The sequence below is a fragment of the Simochromis diagramma genome, unplaced genomic scaffold, assembly GCF_900408965.1.
Source record: "Simochromis diagramma unplaced genomic scaffold, fSimDia1.1 OVJJ01000518.1, whole genome shotgun sequence".
Classification (NCBI taxonomy): domain Eukaryota; kingdom Metazoa; phylum Chordata; class Actinopteri; order Cichliformes; family Cichlidae; genus Simochromis; species Simochromis diagramma.
Genome location: NW_024387336.1, coordinates 680713 through 693578, shown reverse-complemented (window position 1 = coordinate 693578; position 12866 = coordinate 680713). Strand labels below are relative to the sequence as shown.

At 40.2% G+C, this 12866-nt stretch overlaps 2 protein-coding genes across 4 annotated transcripts; one reads left to right on the top strand and one right to left on the bottom strand.

Annotated features, from left to right (window-relative positions):
- Positions 1–1403: 1403 nt before the first annotated feature.
- Positions 1404–7132, bottom strand: LOC120718165 (elongin-B-like). The gene is made up of 4 exons (XM_040006532.1): positions 7013–7132; positions 6105–6239; positions 4607–4715; positions 1404–2464 (listed from the first exon to the last, which is right to left on the bottom strand). The coding sequence occupies exons 1-4, from the start codon at positions 7013–7015 to the stop codon at positions 2352–2354; spliced, it is 360 nt and encodes a 119-aa protein (XP_039862466.1). The 5' UTR covers positions 7016–7132; the 3' UTR covers positions 1404–2351.
- Positions 7133–7147: 15 nt separating this feature from the next.
- pkmyt1 (protein kinase, membrane associated tyrosine/threonine 1) lies at positions 7148–12378 on the top strand. Of its 3 annotated transcripts, XM_040006522.1 has the most exons (9): positions 7161–7276; positions 8440–8486; positions 8570–8978; positions 9145–9382; positions 9475–9748; positions 9834–9940; positions 10023–10195; positions 11333–11550; positions 11653–12378. In XM_040006522.1, exons 3-9 carry the CDS (start codon positions 8610–8612, stop codon positions 12023–12025), a joined length of 1752 nt encoding a protein of 583 aa, XP_039862456.1. In that variant the 5' UTR covers positions 7161–7276; positions 8440–8486; positions 8570–8609; the 3' UTR covers positions 12026–12378. The 3 variants fall into 3 exon arrangements, with proteins under 3 accessions (XP_039862455.1, XP_039862456.1, XP_039862457.1); XM_040006521.1 differs by lacking the exon at positions 8440–8486 and having other exon boundaries at positions 7148–7276; XM_040006523.1 differs by lacking the exon at positions 8440–8486 and having other exon boundaries at positions 7164–7276; positions 8586–8978.
- The last annotated feature ends 488 nt before the right edge of the window (positions 12379–12866 follow it).

Below are 12866 nucleotides of genomic sequence, written 5' to 3'. Positions count from 1 at the left end.
GTATCACTCACCTTAATATCGCTGCAGACCAAATCCATTCCCAGCGCTCCCTGACAGCACCGGTCTCACCTAGCAGGACAGAAAAGGTGGCAGAACGGGACCAAGGTACAGAGGCCCAAACCAACAGCCCTTCCTAAAAATCATCACAGATCAAAACCTGGACTCCGTATGAGAGTGCTCCCTGACACCATTTTTGTGATTGTTTTATGACAAAAGCTTTATTTAGAAAAATAAAGGCTAAGAATGAATGTGTCAGACTTTTGAAGGAGCACGACACTGGTAAATTATGTTAAGGTTAGTGATGTAATGTTAACTATACTCAGATGGTGGTGGTGATGCAGAAACTTCTTTCACGGTTAATGTTTAGACGTGCCACTGCAGGGCGTAGTAACCTATGGTCGTATTACAGGTGGCGGTCTGGCAGCTGTGCATCAGCTGTGTTTCACTCTCATGGACCCTAAATAGAACTAAAATCATCTTTAATGCCATAATTTCTACTTGTGGTGTTTTCTGCTACGAAAAGTCCAAAGCCCTAATCCCTGCTGCATTCCTCTGGTTCCAGGTAAGCTTTTTACTCTTGCAGCTTCAGGTTGTTTTAACATGACAGTGATATGGTGAAAAACAACCCATTAAGTGACTCATTCCAGTCACTTAACTGGACCTCTACACTACATTTTTGCAGGCAATGCCTTTTGGAGAATTTTAATTAGTGTAGAAGTTAGGACCAAATATCAACAGCTTAAAATAAACCTGGTGCTTTTTGGATACCTCCTGGAGGTTTGAAGGGGGGCGTTTTTGTTGATTTGAGCTTTAATTTTACGGTGAATCTATATTATAAAAGAAAAACTGTCCATCCTGTTCTACAAATCCCAGAAAGAAAATAGCAGTTTCACAGTTTTTAACATATCACAGAATAAAAAGCACAAGTGTAAATAATACAATTTAAATATGACAATTTGTTATACCTGCTTACTGTGCATGCCGGCTCACATATGGGCTGGACAGAGGCATTGTTAACGTCACTATCACACCTGTATATGAGTTTTGTGACTTCTACATCATCAGTGATTTCGATTTTACCCCCAAAACAGAAACACATTTTTTGAGCGATACATAAATCAAATGAAAAAGCAAATATGATGCAAATTAGAACTCACATATGCAATTTAATATTTAAGTTCTCTTTTTTTTAATTTGTCAAGGATCAATAAACACTCCTTTGTCAAAAAGTTAAAATTTTCTGGAAATTATTTCATGGTTCAGGCTTTACATGGTTGTAAGAATCACTGCTACAGCCCTGCCCAGTGCCTCCAACACAGATCAATACACTGAATTACTGATTTATTCATTAAATACTGACACAAACTTAAAAAACATAAAAAAACAAACAAACCAAAAAGCAGTCAGAGTAAAAAACCAAACAGGAAAAACTTTTAATTAAGCAAGATCACAGTTACAGGCTATGCATGTGTAATAAGGGGAAGATGCCACGTAAGTGTTGGTGACTTGTGATGTGTGCATTTACAAAATGAAAAGTTTAACACAAGAAACGCTCCTCCTGTGTATATACTGTATGTCACAGACAGAATATCCTTTGACCAAACAACTAAAGAAGAAGAAAAATAATCCCTCTGCTGTCCAAGAGGTACCTGCCTTTGGTCTCAGTGCGTGAAACACAACAAGGGACTAACGCGTGAAACAAACCGAAGAAACAAAATGATGATGAAAACAAAAATGAACGCAACTATCTTACAGACATTCTTCCTGGTTTACGATCGAATCAGAAATGTACAACGAAAAGTGGGAATCAGACCAGAGAAACGAATCAGTGGTAGGTCTATCTGCTTCTGTGAATGTAAAGCCTTTGTTTTGAGTTTGTTCATGCATTTGCTGATTCACACACTGGACTTTTACCCATGCATGTTAATTCTAGAGCACTGTGACACACAACTACGCCTCCACCCTTTCCAAAATATTAATGATAATAATTAGAATAACTCAACACATACACACACACGCACGCATACACACAATCACACTTTCCAAACCAACTTCTTCACTCGGTGCTTAGGAGCAAATTCAAGGAGCTGAACTGCATGTGATGTGGAAATCAATAGAGTTAAAAAAACAAACAAACAAACAAACAAACAAAAAAACAACAAAAACGTGTGGGGGGGATGTTGAGATGACAACATGAAGGTAACATGGATAGGCTTGGTTACCTAAAACGTCCCCATCCAATCAAATGAAACTATTTTACACATCCTCCACCCCGCTACTTCTTCACCGCAGTTAATCTGCACACTGCCATTTCCATCCTTCCCGCCGATGCTCGCTTCCTGCCTCTGCCATCACTGCACTGCCTGTTCATTAGCAGTGCTACCAGAGTCCTGAGGCTTCATCACATCAGGGAGTTCCGGGGGGCTGGAAAAGGCCTCGATGTGCAGCTGCTCAAACATCTCATCTGCAGGGCACAGAGACAAGGAAGCATGAGCTCCATCGTGACAGCAGAGTTTAATGTGGCTGCACATAATAAAAGGTTGCTGAAATGAATCTTTACTGTAGAGCAAGTGTATCCAGGGGAAAATCCTTCAAAACAGATTCATGCTCATGTAACTAAGGACAAGCTTTGCTCAATGCACTTAAAGGTAGAAGTGCATAATTTGAGCCACAGCTTTAAGGCACGGGGACTCGGGTTACACACAACACATTTTAATGCCGCTGAGGGCCCTTTGTGTATGCTCTTAAATATAACTGCTGGTAAATCCACGCTGAAAATCTACAATGAGTCTTCTTGAGTTAGTTACAGAATAAAATCACACCTTAATTTTTAAGGAATGAGTTTTGAAGGAGAAGCTACCTTGAAGCTTTCTTTTAAGTGACACACAATACACTCATTCAGTGATGCGATTTACAGTACTGTGCAAAAGTCTCGAGCCACCTCTCATTTCTTAAATAAATACAGTATGAGAGGCAAAAAGACTAAAAAAATATATATATGTATTTTTAAAAAAATAGAAAAGTAGACATGTTGTTGTGCTGAAGACCACAGATTACAGTGCAAAAGAATGGATTAGTCAGTTATTCTTCATGGTTGTCTACTGAAAAACACTGTTGCTAAATGAGATCAGTGATGGTTTATTAAGAGAATAGCACAAACGTTTTCCACCACTCGTGCTACTAACATAAAAAAAAAAAGAGTCATACTTCTTGGTAAAACAGAAAACTACTCTTTATGACAGAGGAAAATTTAGTACACATCAGAACTGAGAACATCACTTGATTCTCAAATTGTATTCCTTCTCAATAATTACACTGTTTCCAGGATTACATGTAGCATATAACCTTTTATGAATCTTCAACTCAAATACTTTAGAACAGGGGTGGGGAACTCCGGGCCTCAAGGGCCAGTGTCCTGCAGGTTTTAGGTATCACCCTGGGTCAACACACCTGAATCAAATGATCAGTTCATTATCAGGGCTCTGGAGAACTTGAAGACATGTTGAGGAAGTAATTTAGCCAACAGAACAAGCAACAGTGCTTAAGTGTCTGTCTTCCCAGAATGATGCTAGGGCCAGTGCACTACTTATATAATGTAACTGTGCAAAAGAAAAGGAAAAATGCCTTTAATTTGGCACAGGACTTATCAGAGGAAAGCAGAGTTTCTGTGACAGTTTGAAGGAGATTGCACAATGTCAATTTCCAAGCATCACAACCTGGGGAATAAATAAAAACCCTTACTTGAGCTTCAGAACAAAAACTTCAAGATTCACCCTTCCTAAAGAAATAAAAAGATAGCTTGCTTGCGAATACTTTGAGTCCTTTCTTTGCTCAAATGGAATTAAATCTGTTAGGTTCACATAAAAACACCAGCGCGTCTGACATGAACAAAGCAGACTGCCAACATGACACATTAGTTCCTTAAGGAGAAAACAGTGAAACTATAAGCTGGCCAAGTATGTTGCCTGACTCAAATCCAAGAAAACACTACTGGGGTATTTTTAAGACAAAAGGAGAACAACACAGGCTCTCCATGTTAAAGAAACTGTCTCTAAAAAAAGGAAGAACATCTCTATATAAAAACAAGGAACAATGGTATCATCCACCAAATGTAAAGGTGGACATCTCAAATTATCTCAGTAATAAAAGGTGTGTTTCCTACAGGTGAGTTCCTATAGTGAAGCCCGTATTTTAATAAAGTAAACTGAGGTATTTTTAGCTGCTCCCTTATTTCCCAAGAAGCCGCCTTAATAGAGGGAGCCACATGTTTGATTTAGAACAGATTTTACACCAAATACCCTCCCTGACGTTACCCTCCCATTTATCTGGGCTCGCACTGGCAGTACACAAGCTTGCAACCCCCTGAGGCAGGATTTGTGTCTCCTCAGAAGGTCATTCACATGTCTTAACCACTACACCGCTACTTTAACACTGTAACTCTAAACTGTTCTAATTTTAAATAAAGAGTAAATACATGACAGTTCAACTCTGAGAACGATTTTTATACTAAGATATTTAAGCAATGGTTCATAGGACTGTACTCATTTTTGCTGTGTAGTGTACCTCTGATCTTTAAAACCAAACAAACAGCATAACCACAACATACCATTAATACGAAAGGCCAGACCGACTGTAGCTGGGGCTTGAGGTCTGGCAGTCTGGTTGGTGAATCCACAGTCACCCAGAGTTTTGCTATCCTCTAGCAGCTGATCATCCTGTAATACAAAAATATCATGACCTCAGAATATAAGAAGATAGTCCAACTAATATGCAGAGCGTGTTTCTGATAGAAAATATTTAAGTAAGCAATGTTTATTTACAGAGTTACAAATTACTGCACAGGAAAACAAGTGAAAACTGGGAATAATCACAATAAAATATATTAGATACTTAAAACATAGTTCAATAGCAATACAAAACCAAAAATATTACAACACAATCTAAATACTTAAACCAAAAAGGTTTCAACGACTTTTTCATGAAGTCTAAAGAGCGAGCTAAATATAGCTGGAGTGGCAGACTGATCCATAGTCTTGGCTGCCACAGACTGAAAGGCTCTATACCCCAGTCTACAATCTTATATGAGGAACAACTAATGTATTTTGAGCAAGTGAGAAGCAGTGTGTTTAATGAGAAACTGAGATTAGTAGTCTGAGCTTGATTTAGTGCTCTGTATGTAAATATGAGAATTTTAAAACGAATTCTAAAATCAACTGTGAGCCGACGTAAAGAGCATAAAACAAAGAGAATGTGAGCACATCTGTATTAGGGTCTGGATGCAGCATTTTGTATCATTTGGAGGTATGAAAGAGATGATTAATCTAAGCGGGTAAATAGGGTGTTCCAGTAATATAGGCACGGAGACACAAATATATGAACAATTTTCTCCAGTCCAGCATGGAAGACCATAGCTTACAATTTGGAAATCTTCCTTTAATGAAAGAAACCAGAAAATGACATAAAATATTACAGAGCGATTACAAACACTAGACTTCAAAGATGAACAAAAGGAGGCAATCGCTTGACAGGTTCTTGAATATATTTTAGGAGGAGTTATAATCCTGGTCTCAGTCTCACTGAAGATTAAAACAAGGTAACTGCTGGAAAGCCAGACATTAAATCATTATAAACAATTAGCTAGGGTGGACAGTCTATCCAGCTGGTGAGGCTTAAAAGACATTTCAGCATGGAAATGACAAGTAATGCCCCCGAAAGATTTGAATGATCCCAGCTAAAGGAAGGATGTAATAGGCCCAGGTTTGAGCCTTGTGAAACTCCACAGGTTAGAAAAGCTATTTGAGATCAAGCAATATGAGCACAGAACAATGTCCCACATCAGATGCCAGCTTTTAAAAACCTGCCTGAAAGGGATCAGAAATCTGTCATAGGTAAAAGAATCTAAATAGATTTTCCACAACTGCAAATTTTTCTAATAATTTCCTATTCAATGGTAATTTTGAAATAGGTCAATAATTACCAATATTTACCATGAGGTTGAAGTTTGTTGGGGTAATATTCAACTACTGTGAATGTTAACATTAACACTGGCTACATTCTGGCAAAATTAAAGTGCACATTTAGTCTTTCTGATGCTGTAAGCTCACTTTGTAGAGTCGCTGGTCCTCGGGTGGTCTTTTAAGTATTCCCTCGACAATACGCTTCAGCTCATAGACAGTGGTGGACTCCTTGGCATCTGTGAAGATTGTGGTCTTGTGACGCCGGATCATTAAGAACACGTCCTGAAAGGAAAAGAGGGGGGCACACAATGTAAAAACCAGCTACAGTTGCTCATTTACCAAGAAGTTGAGGATTGGGTTCTATGAAACGTTACTCCACATTAAGAACGTCTATCCACAAAGATATAGTTCTTGAGTAAATATACATTATGACCAACAATAACCCCGTTTTACTAGACAAAACATCTCATTAGGCCACGAAACTCGTTAATATTGCATGCCTATCCGGAAACTGCTTAAACACTTAACCTGACTGTACAGTAAACGCGAAGATTGTTAAAAGGTTATATTACATGAAAATTTGATAGCGGATTCTGTAATAGATATTCTGATAAGTGTCACTTCGTTTATTCATACGCTAGCAAATAACAGTGAACAGTGTGAAGCAGACGTAGCTCTGGGCTAGCGCGATATTAGCCGACACGTCAACTGTTTTGACAGTTCGGTGGAAAACAGCCCTAGATAACACACGGAATAGGTCTGACAAATACAGTACACACTCAGCTAACCACATGATATTGCCTGGATTAATTAGCTACCTAGCGTTACAGCATTTCCAAGGTTAGCCGAGCTAAGTTCCCTCGCTAGCTACACCCCCTCGGTTATGGATGGAAAGGCTAAGCTAGCAGAGCAAAAGTGAAATTAACATTTCTATAGCCAACAGTATCCGCTGTTATTATCACGTTAATACGTTTGAACACATCGCCGAACGTTAATAGAGTGTCGAAATCTACGTACGACTCTCCCGAACTAATCGGCAATAATATTAAAGTTACCATTTCAAGTGGTCAGCTAGCTAGCCAGTTACGCCAGCTCTGTGTTTTGCAGCAAAAGCCCAGACTGCACTGCTCTCGGATATTGCGCAATGTACATGCGCAACTCGTACATTCCGTATTCACGGAGACCAGCTACGCAGCGCTACGTGAGAGTTTCAGAATTTGGCGCGAGTTAGGTTGACGCTTGAAGGGTGTACGCGCAGGGTTTGGATAGAAGAACGCTGTTTTGAAACCTGTCGTCAAAAGTGGACTATGGTCTGCGAGGTAACGTTTTTTAATTCCGCTTTAACTAAATAGTTAAATATAAAATGTCAGTTAGAGTAAGTTATCTTCACGCGGGTTAGCCAGCTAATCAGGCTGTGTTGTCATGTTTGTTTTGTTCCGCCCGGGGTTAACGTTAGCCACAAGTGTTTAGCTGCGGTGACAGTTGTCATTGCTATAAACTAATGGACAGTATTTGTGCTTCGAGTAATGTTACGTTAACAAAGCGAAAAGTTATGTTGGAAAAATTAATCAGTTGTGTTTTATCAGCGGGTCTTTACTTTCCCCCTGACACCAGGGGCTGGGCTGGGCTGGGCTGGGAAAAGGAATACCTGTCTTCCTACAAATGGGTTTAGTATCAATGGATCGAGAGGACTGTGCCGATACCGATATCAGACAAAAGCTCTACAACCTGTCAAACCAGATGTACCAGGAGTAGTGCTAAATGGGTGGGGATCAGTCTACAAAGACCTATTTTTTTTTTTTGTTGTTGTTTTTAGTCTTCATAAATAATACCTTTTTGCCTTTGCTCTGTGGAGAACTAGATGAAAAGAAACCATTAAAACTGAGCACTAATTGTGAAAAAAAATCAACTTCCAGTTCTGGTGAGGAAATTTATAAATACCCAATGTGGGAATGAATACCATGTTGATTTGGAGCTTTTAATGATTTATTTGAACTGTTGTTTTTCCAGGGTGGAAGGATTGTGCAGCAAACATCTTTAATTACCAAAAACAAAAAACTGGGTGCACAAGTTTGAATTTATTTGGGATTTTCTGTAATCCTGTGTGTTCACTTGTGTTGTCAATGATCCCAATTACATATCAAAACTGGTTTAGGAATGGATAAAGCAGGCTAACCTGGAATGGCCTTCCCAAAGCTCTGACATCAACCCTGTAGAAAATGTACTGATTAGGCTTAAAAGCAGAGTCTGTGCCAGGAAACCAACTAATTTAAATGAATTCTGTCAAGACGAGTGGTCAGATATCCAACCACAATTATGCCAGATGCTTGTTGATGGGTACCAAGGGGGTCTAATCGAGGTGCAACTTGCTCAGGGACATTTAACCAAATATAAGTGGCGGAATATACTCTTGACCTTGTGTGTATTAGAGAAAATCTAAAATAAATCCAAACTCGTTTACCCAATTCTTCTTTTTTTACAGCCACTTAAGATGTACGCTGTTAAATCATTCAACTATGAAAAGAGAGTGTATGTAAAATTCTCACCACATCTACATATATGTAGCTGTATGTATTGCTTATGTTTACAATTTTTACTCTTGACTGTTACAGCTTCCTGTCTTTATAGTAAAGAACAGAAAAGGTTGACACAATGTCTGTGGCGGTGGAAACTACAGTGCCGAGGGTGGCTCTCCCTCTTCCAACCCACTTCTCCCACGCGGAGCAGTCCTTCTCTCTCAAAAAGCGCCGGCTGCCTTTTTCCTCGTCGTCTACGTCAAACTCATCCTATTATTCCCCTGCTCGTCTCTCAAATTCTTTGCCTCCGCTGCCACCATCTAAAGGATGCCCCCCGCTGAGCAGAATGTTTCCTCAGCATCAATCCCCCTGGACACCCCTGTCTAATTCCCTCAGTAAATCTCCAAATTCTGCGTATGATCCCAGCAAACAGCAGTCCTACTTCAATCAGTGCTTTACTAACTTGGGCCTGCTGGGGAGGGGATCATTTGGAGAAGTTTACAAGGTGAGCAAAACACAGATTTAAATAAAGAGAGTTATATAATAACATAATATATTTGGTGTTGCTGTTTCTTCACATCAATGAAACTGGAAAATTCAGGATTTTAAGTATTTGTTTGTTTATTTTTCCAAAAGTTGTAATTTCTGGATATTTTCTTTTCTCTCTCCAGGTGCAAAGCAACAGAGATGGTCGTCAGTACGCAGTCAAACGCTCTGCTCAGCGCTTCAGGGGTAACAGTGAGAGGAATCGGAGCGTCAGGGAAGCCAGGAATCACGAGCACCTGTGTCCTCACCCTCATATTTTGAACTTCGTGGCTGCCTGGGAGGAGTGCGGCCGACTCTACATCCAGACAGAGCTGTGCAGCACCAGCTTGCTGCATCACGCTGAGAACCAGCCTCCTGGCCCAGGTCTGCCCAAAAACAGTTTGTATCAGCTGTGATTTTGTATAAAACTTCTACATCCTCGTTCATGCTGACTTGTGTTTTTTGCTTGTAAACAGATGAGCCTGCTGCTTGGGCCTACCTGTGCGATCTCCTCTCAGCACTGCAGCACTTACACTCTCATGGCTTCGTGCATCTGGACCTCAAGCCCGCCAACGTCCTCATCACCGCCTCTGGTCGTCTGAAGCTGGGCGATTTCGGGCTGCTGCTTGAGCTCAAACAGATGGGAGCTGCAGGGGAGAAATCAAAGGACGATGTTCAGGAGGGTGATCCCAGATACATGGCCCCCGAGCTGCTGCGTGGGGAGTATGGACCTGCTGCAGATGTTTTCAGGTACATATGTGATTCATTATGTACAGATGTGACTGATCTGATTTGAAATAAGTGTCTAAATATTATCGCATCCTTTTTTATTTAGTTTGGGGGTTTCCATACTGGAGCTTGCCTGTAATATCGAGGTTCCAAATGGTGGCGAGGGGTGGCAGCAGCTCAGGCGAGGCTGTCTCCCCACAGAGTTTACCAACGGTGAGATCTGCTCTAGGAGGCCTCATCAATTTCCTCGTCTGATATAATGATTTTTCTTTTAAACGTCCATGTGTGATTGCAGGCCTGTCAGAGGAGCTTCAGACAGTCCTACAGATGATGCTGGCCCCAGAGCCGTCTGAGAGACCCACAGTCTCTGAGCTTCTTGCCCTCCCCTCTGTTAGGAAACGCAGGTGGAGGAGACGCATGTATCTTATGGCTGCTGAGACGATGCTGACACTGGCCTCCCTGTGTCAGGTAACAGAATCACTAAATCCTTTAAATATTAATCTTTTAGGATTGATTATTTTGATTAACAGTTTAGTAAAATGTCCTTGTAAGGATGCCACAGCATTAAAAATAGAATAACTTTATTGTCCACATAATGGGCAGCTGTTTTCGGTTCACCAAGCCACAAATCAACCAATCAGTTCATGAATCCTGGGAGATATTGGCCCACATTCATAGATATGCATATCTATAAATTCAATACAACTATAGAAATACACCACAGCATCTTATTATTTAGCATGCTGATTGCATTTGGTACAAATGATCCCTTATACCCCTTTAGCTAGAGGGACCCTATAAAGTTGTCCTGAGGGCATTAATTCAAAGTCAGAATAATGAGGGTGTTCACGGTCAGCAACAATAGACCGAGCTTTCCTGAAGATAGTCTGATGACACAGCTTAGCCAATAAAGTTTGTTGTCAACCAATCATTTTTCCAGAAATTCTGACAATCCTGTTTATTTTCTTACTGTGTTCCTGTTTGCCACAGTCAAGTTACCAAACCAGGCTGAGATACTGAACGTAAAATCAAGCTGACAAACTCTTTCCAAAACGTTGTGCCTAACTCTGAAACCTCTCGACGTCCTGATAACAATGAATCTCTGATTAGCTTCCTTGTAAATGGATAAAGCATTAATCATAAAGTTGATCTTGCCATCAATATATCAATATATATAAAGTGGAAAACCTGTCCATCGGGTCTGTGTTATTCAAGACAAACACGTGTTGTGGACATTAATCAACAAATAACAAGATTTAAACCTCTCTTTCAACCTATGAACCTGAACAAAATAGTTAGAGTTCCTATAAAAACAAAAGACAATCATCAGCATATTTTAACATTTTCACATTCCCTGCATGTCATTTAAACAGAAAATAACAATAGTGATCGAACACACCCTTGAGGATCCCCCGTACTAACAATGGTTTCACCAAATAAAACACGATTAATACAAAGCTTTTCAGATGATCAGTTAGAAAATCTCTAATCCAGTGAATCAGTCCTGAAGTTAATTTAGCCTGGCCAATTCCAAACTTTAGCCTTTAAAGTTTACTTTCCTCAACCTTGACAAATACATTTTTCTATATTTTCTTTTCTTCATAGATCGTAGTCTCCTTTGGGTGTAGATTCCTCTCCTTCTTTCGCTTGCCCTTCCTCCCTCATTGGAACAATCCAGCTCCCTGCACTCCTCCTAAAGACAGTTGGGACAGGGATTTAACCCTGCCTCTCAGTGCCATGCATACTGACTCCGGGACCCCAGAAGAGGATGCAGTGTTTTTTCATCCCACAGACCCAGAACTGTCCCCCACCTTCTCACAAAGGTAGAGAATTATCACATCAATAGGATGGAAGAAAAATTTTAAGTGAGTATATTTGTTCTGTTTAACTCTCCTTTTTTATCTTCCTTTGTTTTCATGTCACAGGGTAAAATCCAGATTGTCTGTAGAGAGCACATCCACGCCTCTCCCGGGCTCGCCAATGCGCTATCACCAGAGTCCTGCCCACACACCCACTCACTCAAACCTTAGTGGCTGGTTCTCATGTAAACTTGCTCAGACCCCTTCCAGCATCCACACTAATGGCTCCTGCCGCACACTGACACCCAAAGTGAGTCCCATACATGCCGAGCTGGACGCAGACCCCTTCCAGAGCTTACACTCTCCATCCACCAAGTCCTCACAGCGGCGTGGGCGCAACTGGGTCCAAGTGGAGGAGGCCGTACCTCCTCGACCCAGCTTGGAACCAAAGAACCTGCTCAGCTTGTTTGAAGAAACTGCTCTGGAGGGGGAACGATGAACACAACACTGCCTTTATCTCATTCATGAGTTTTTGTGTGAAAAATGTAATGTGACAAAGACCTAATGTATTAATGTAATAAGTTTACTAGCTTGTAAATATTTTTTTTGCCATTTTGTAACAGCTTCTTTTAATGTGCATTTGAAACAAAAAATGAATTTAGGGGAAAAGGGTTGGATGTGTACTCAGACCTTAGAACACTTTTCTTTCTTTTTTGGTTTGTGCCAGTGTAATCAGTTGCTGAAACGACTCGTGACTGTGACTCTGCGTTGTTTACCTCGTGAGATACAAAACAAAGCTAGCAGAGTTTGAACTTGTGGAGCATGTTGTGACTATAAAGCACCTCAAAATATGACATGACTGGTGTTTCTTTGTTCTCTAGACTTGTGTACATTACAGTTTGATATAACAGGCTATCCTTTGAGAGTAGTCATCTGTTCTCTGATTGGATAGTAAAATTTGTGATTGACAAGACATTGACCAATCAGCTGAAAGGAAGAAAAATCGGGTCAAAACTCGTACTTGTAAGTTGAAACTTGAGTGCAGTTTCCCACGTATTTTTTTTTTTGTGCTTTGTATCTGTAACCAGACCTTAACAAAAACAACTTGTAACTTGTGTAAATATTTTTACACACACAAATCTTTTTCTTACGCACACACAAATTCTTATCTACAGATGCACAAATATATATACGCATTCTGATTTACAAGTACAAAATATTTATGACCATAATTTGAGCCCATAGGACAGTCAACAGAAACACATTTTTCATAGTGCATGTTTGAGGTACAGTATATTTGAATTTTAGTAAACGCAGTACAGCTTTGTGGTGTTATGTTT

Bases quoted from the DNA above. Each gene is read 5' to 3' on its own strand.
- LOC120718165 (XM_040006532.1), bottom strand. The intron at 4,716-6,104 runs GTGAGCTTACAG...TTTGTATTACAG, and splicing joins AGGACCAGCGACTCTACAAA to GATGATCAGCTGCTAGAGGA. The intron at 2,465-4,606 runs GTATGTTGTGGT...TGTGCCCTGCAG, and splicing joins TCTGGCCTTTCGTATTAATG to ATGAGATGTTTGAGCAGCTG.
- pkmyt1 (XM_040006521.1), top strand. From the start codon at position 8,610: ATGTCTGTGGCGGTGGAAACTACAGTGCCGAGGGTGGCTCTCCCTCTT. The intron at 9,383-9,474 runs GTCTGCCCAAAA...GCTTGTAAACAG, and splicing joins GAACCAGCCTCCTGGCCCAG to ATGAGCCTGCTGCTTGGGCC. The intron at 9,749-9,833 runs GTACATATGTGA...TTTTTTATTTAG, and splicing joins CCTGCTGCAGATGTTTTCAG to TTTGGGGGTTTCCATACTGG.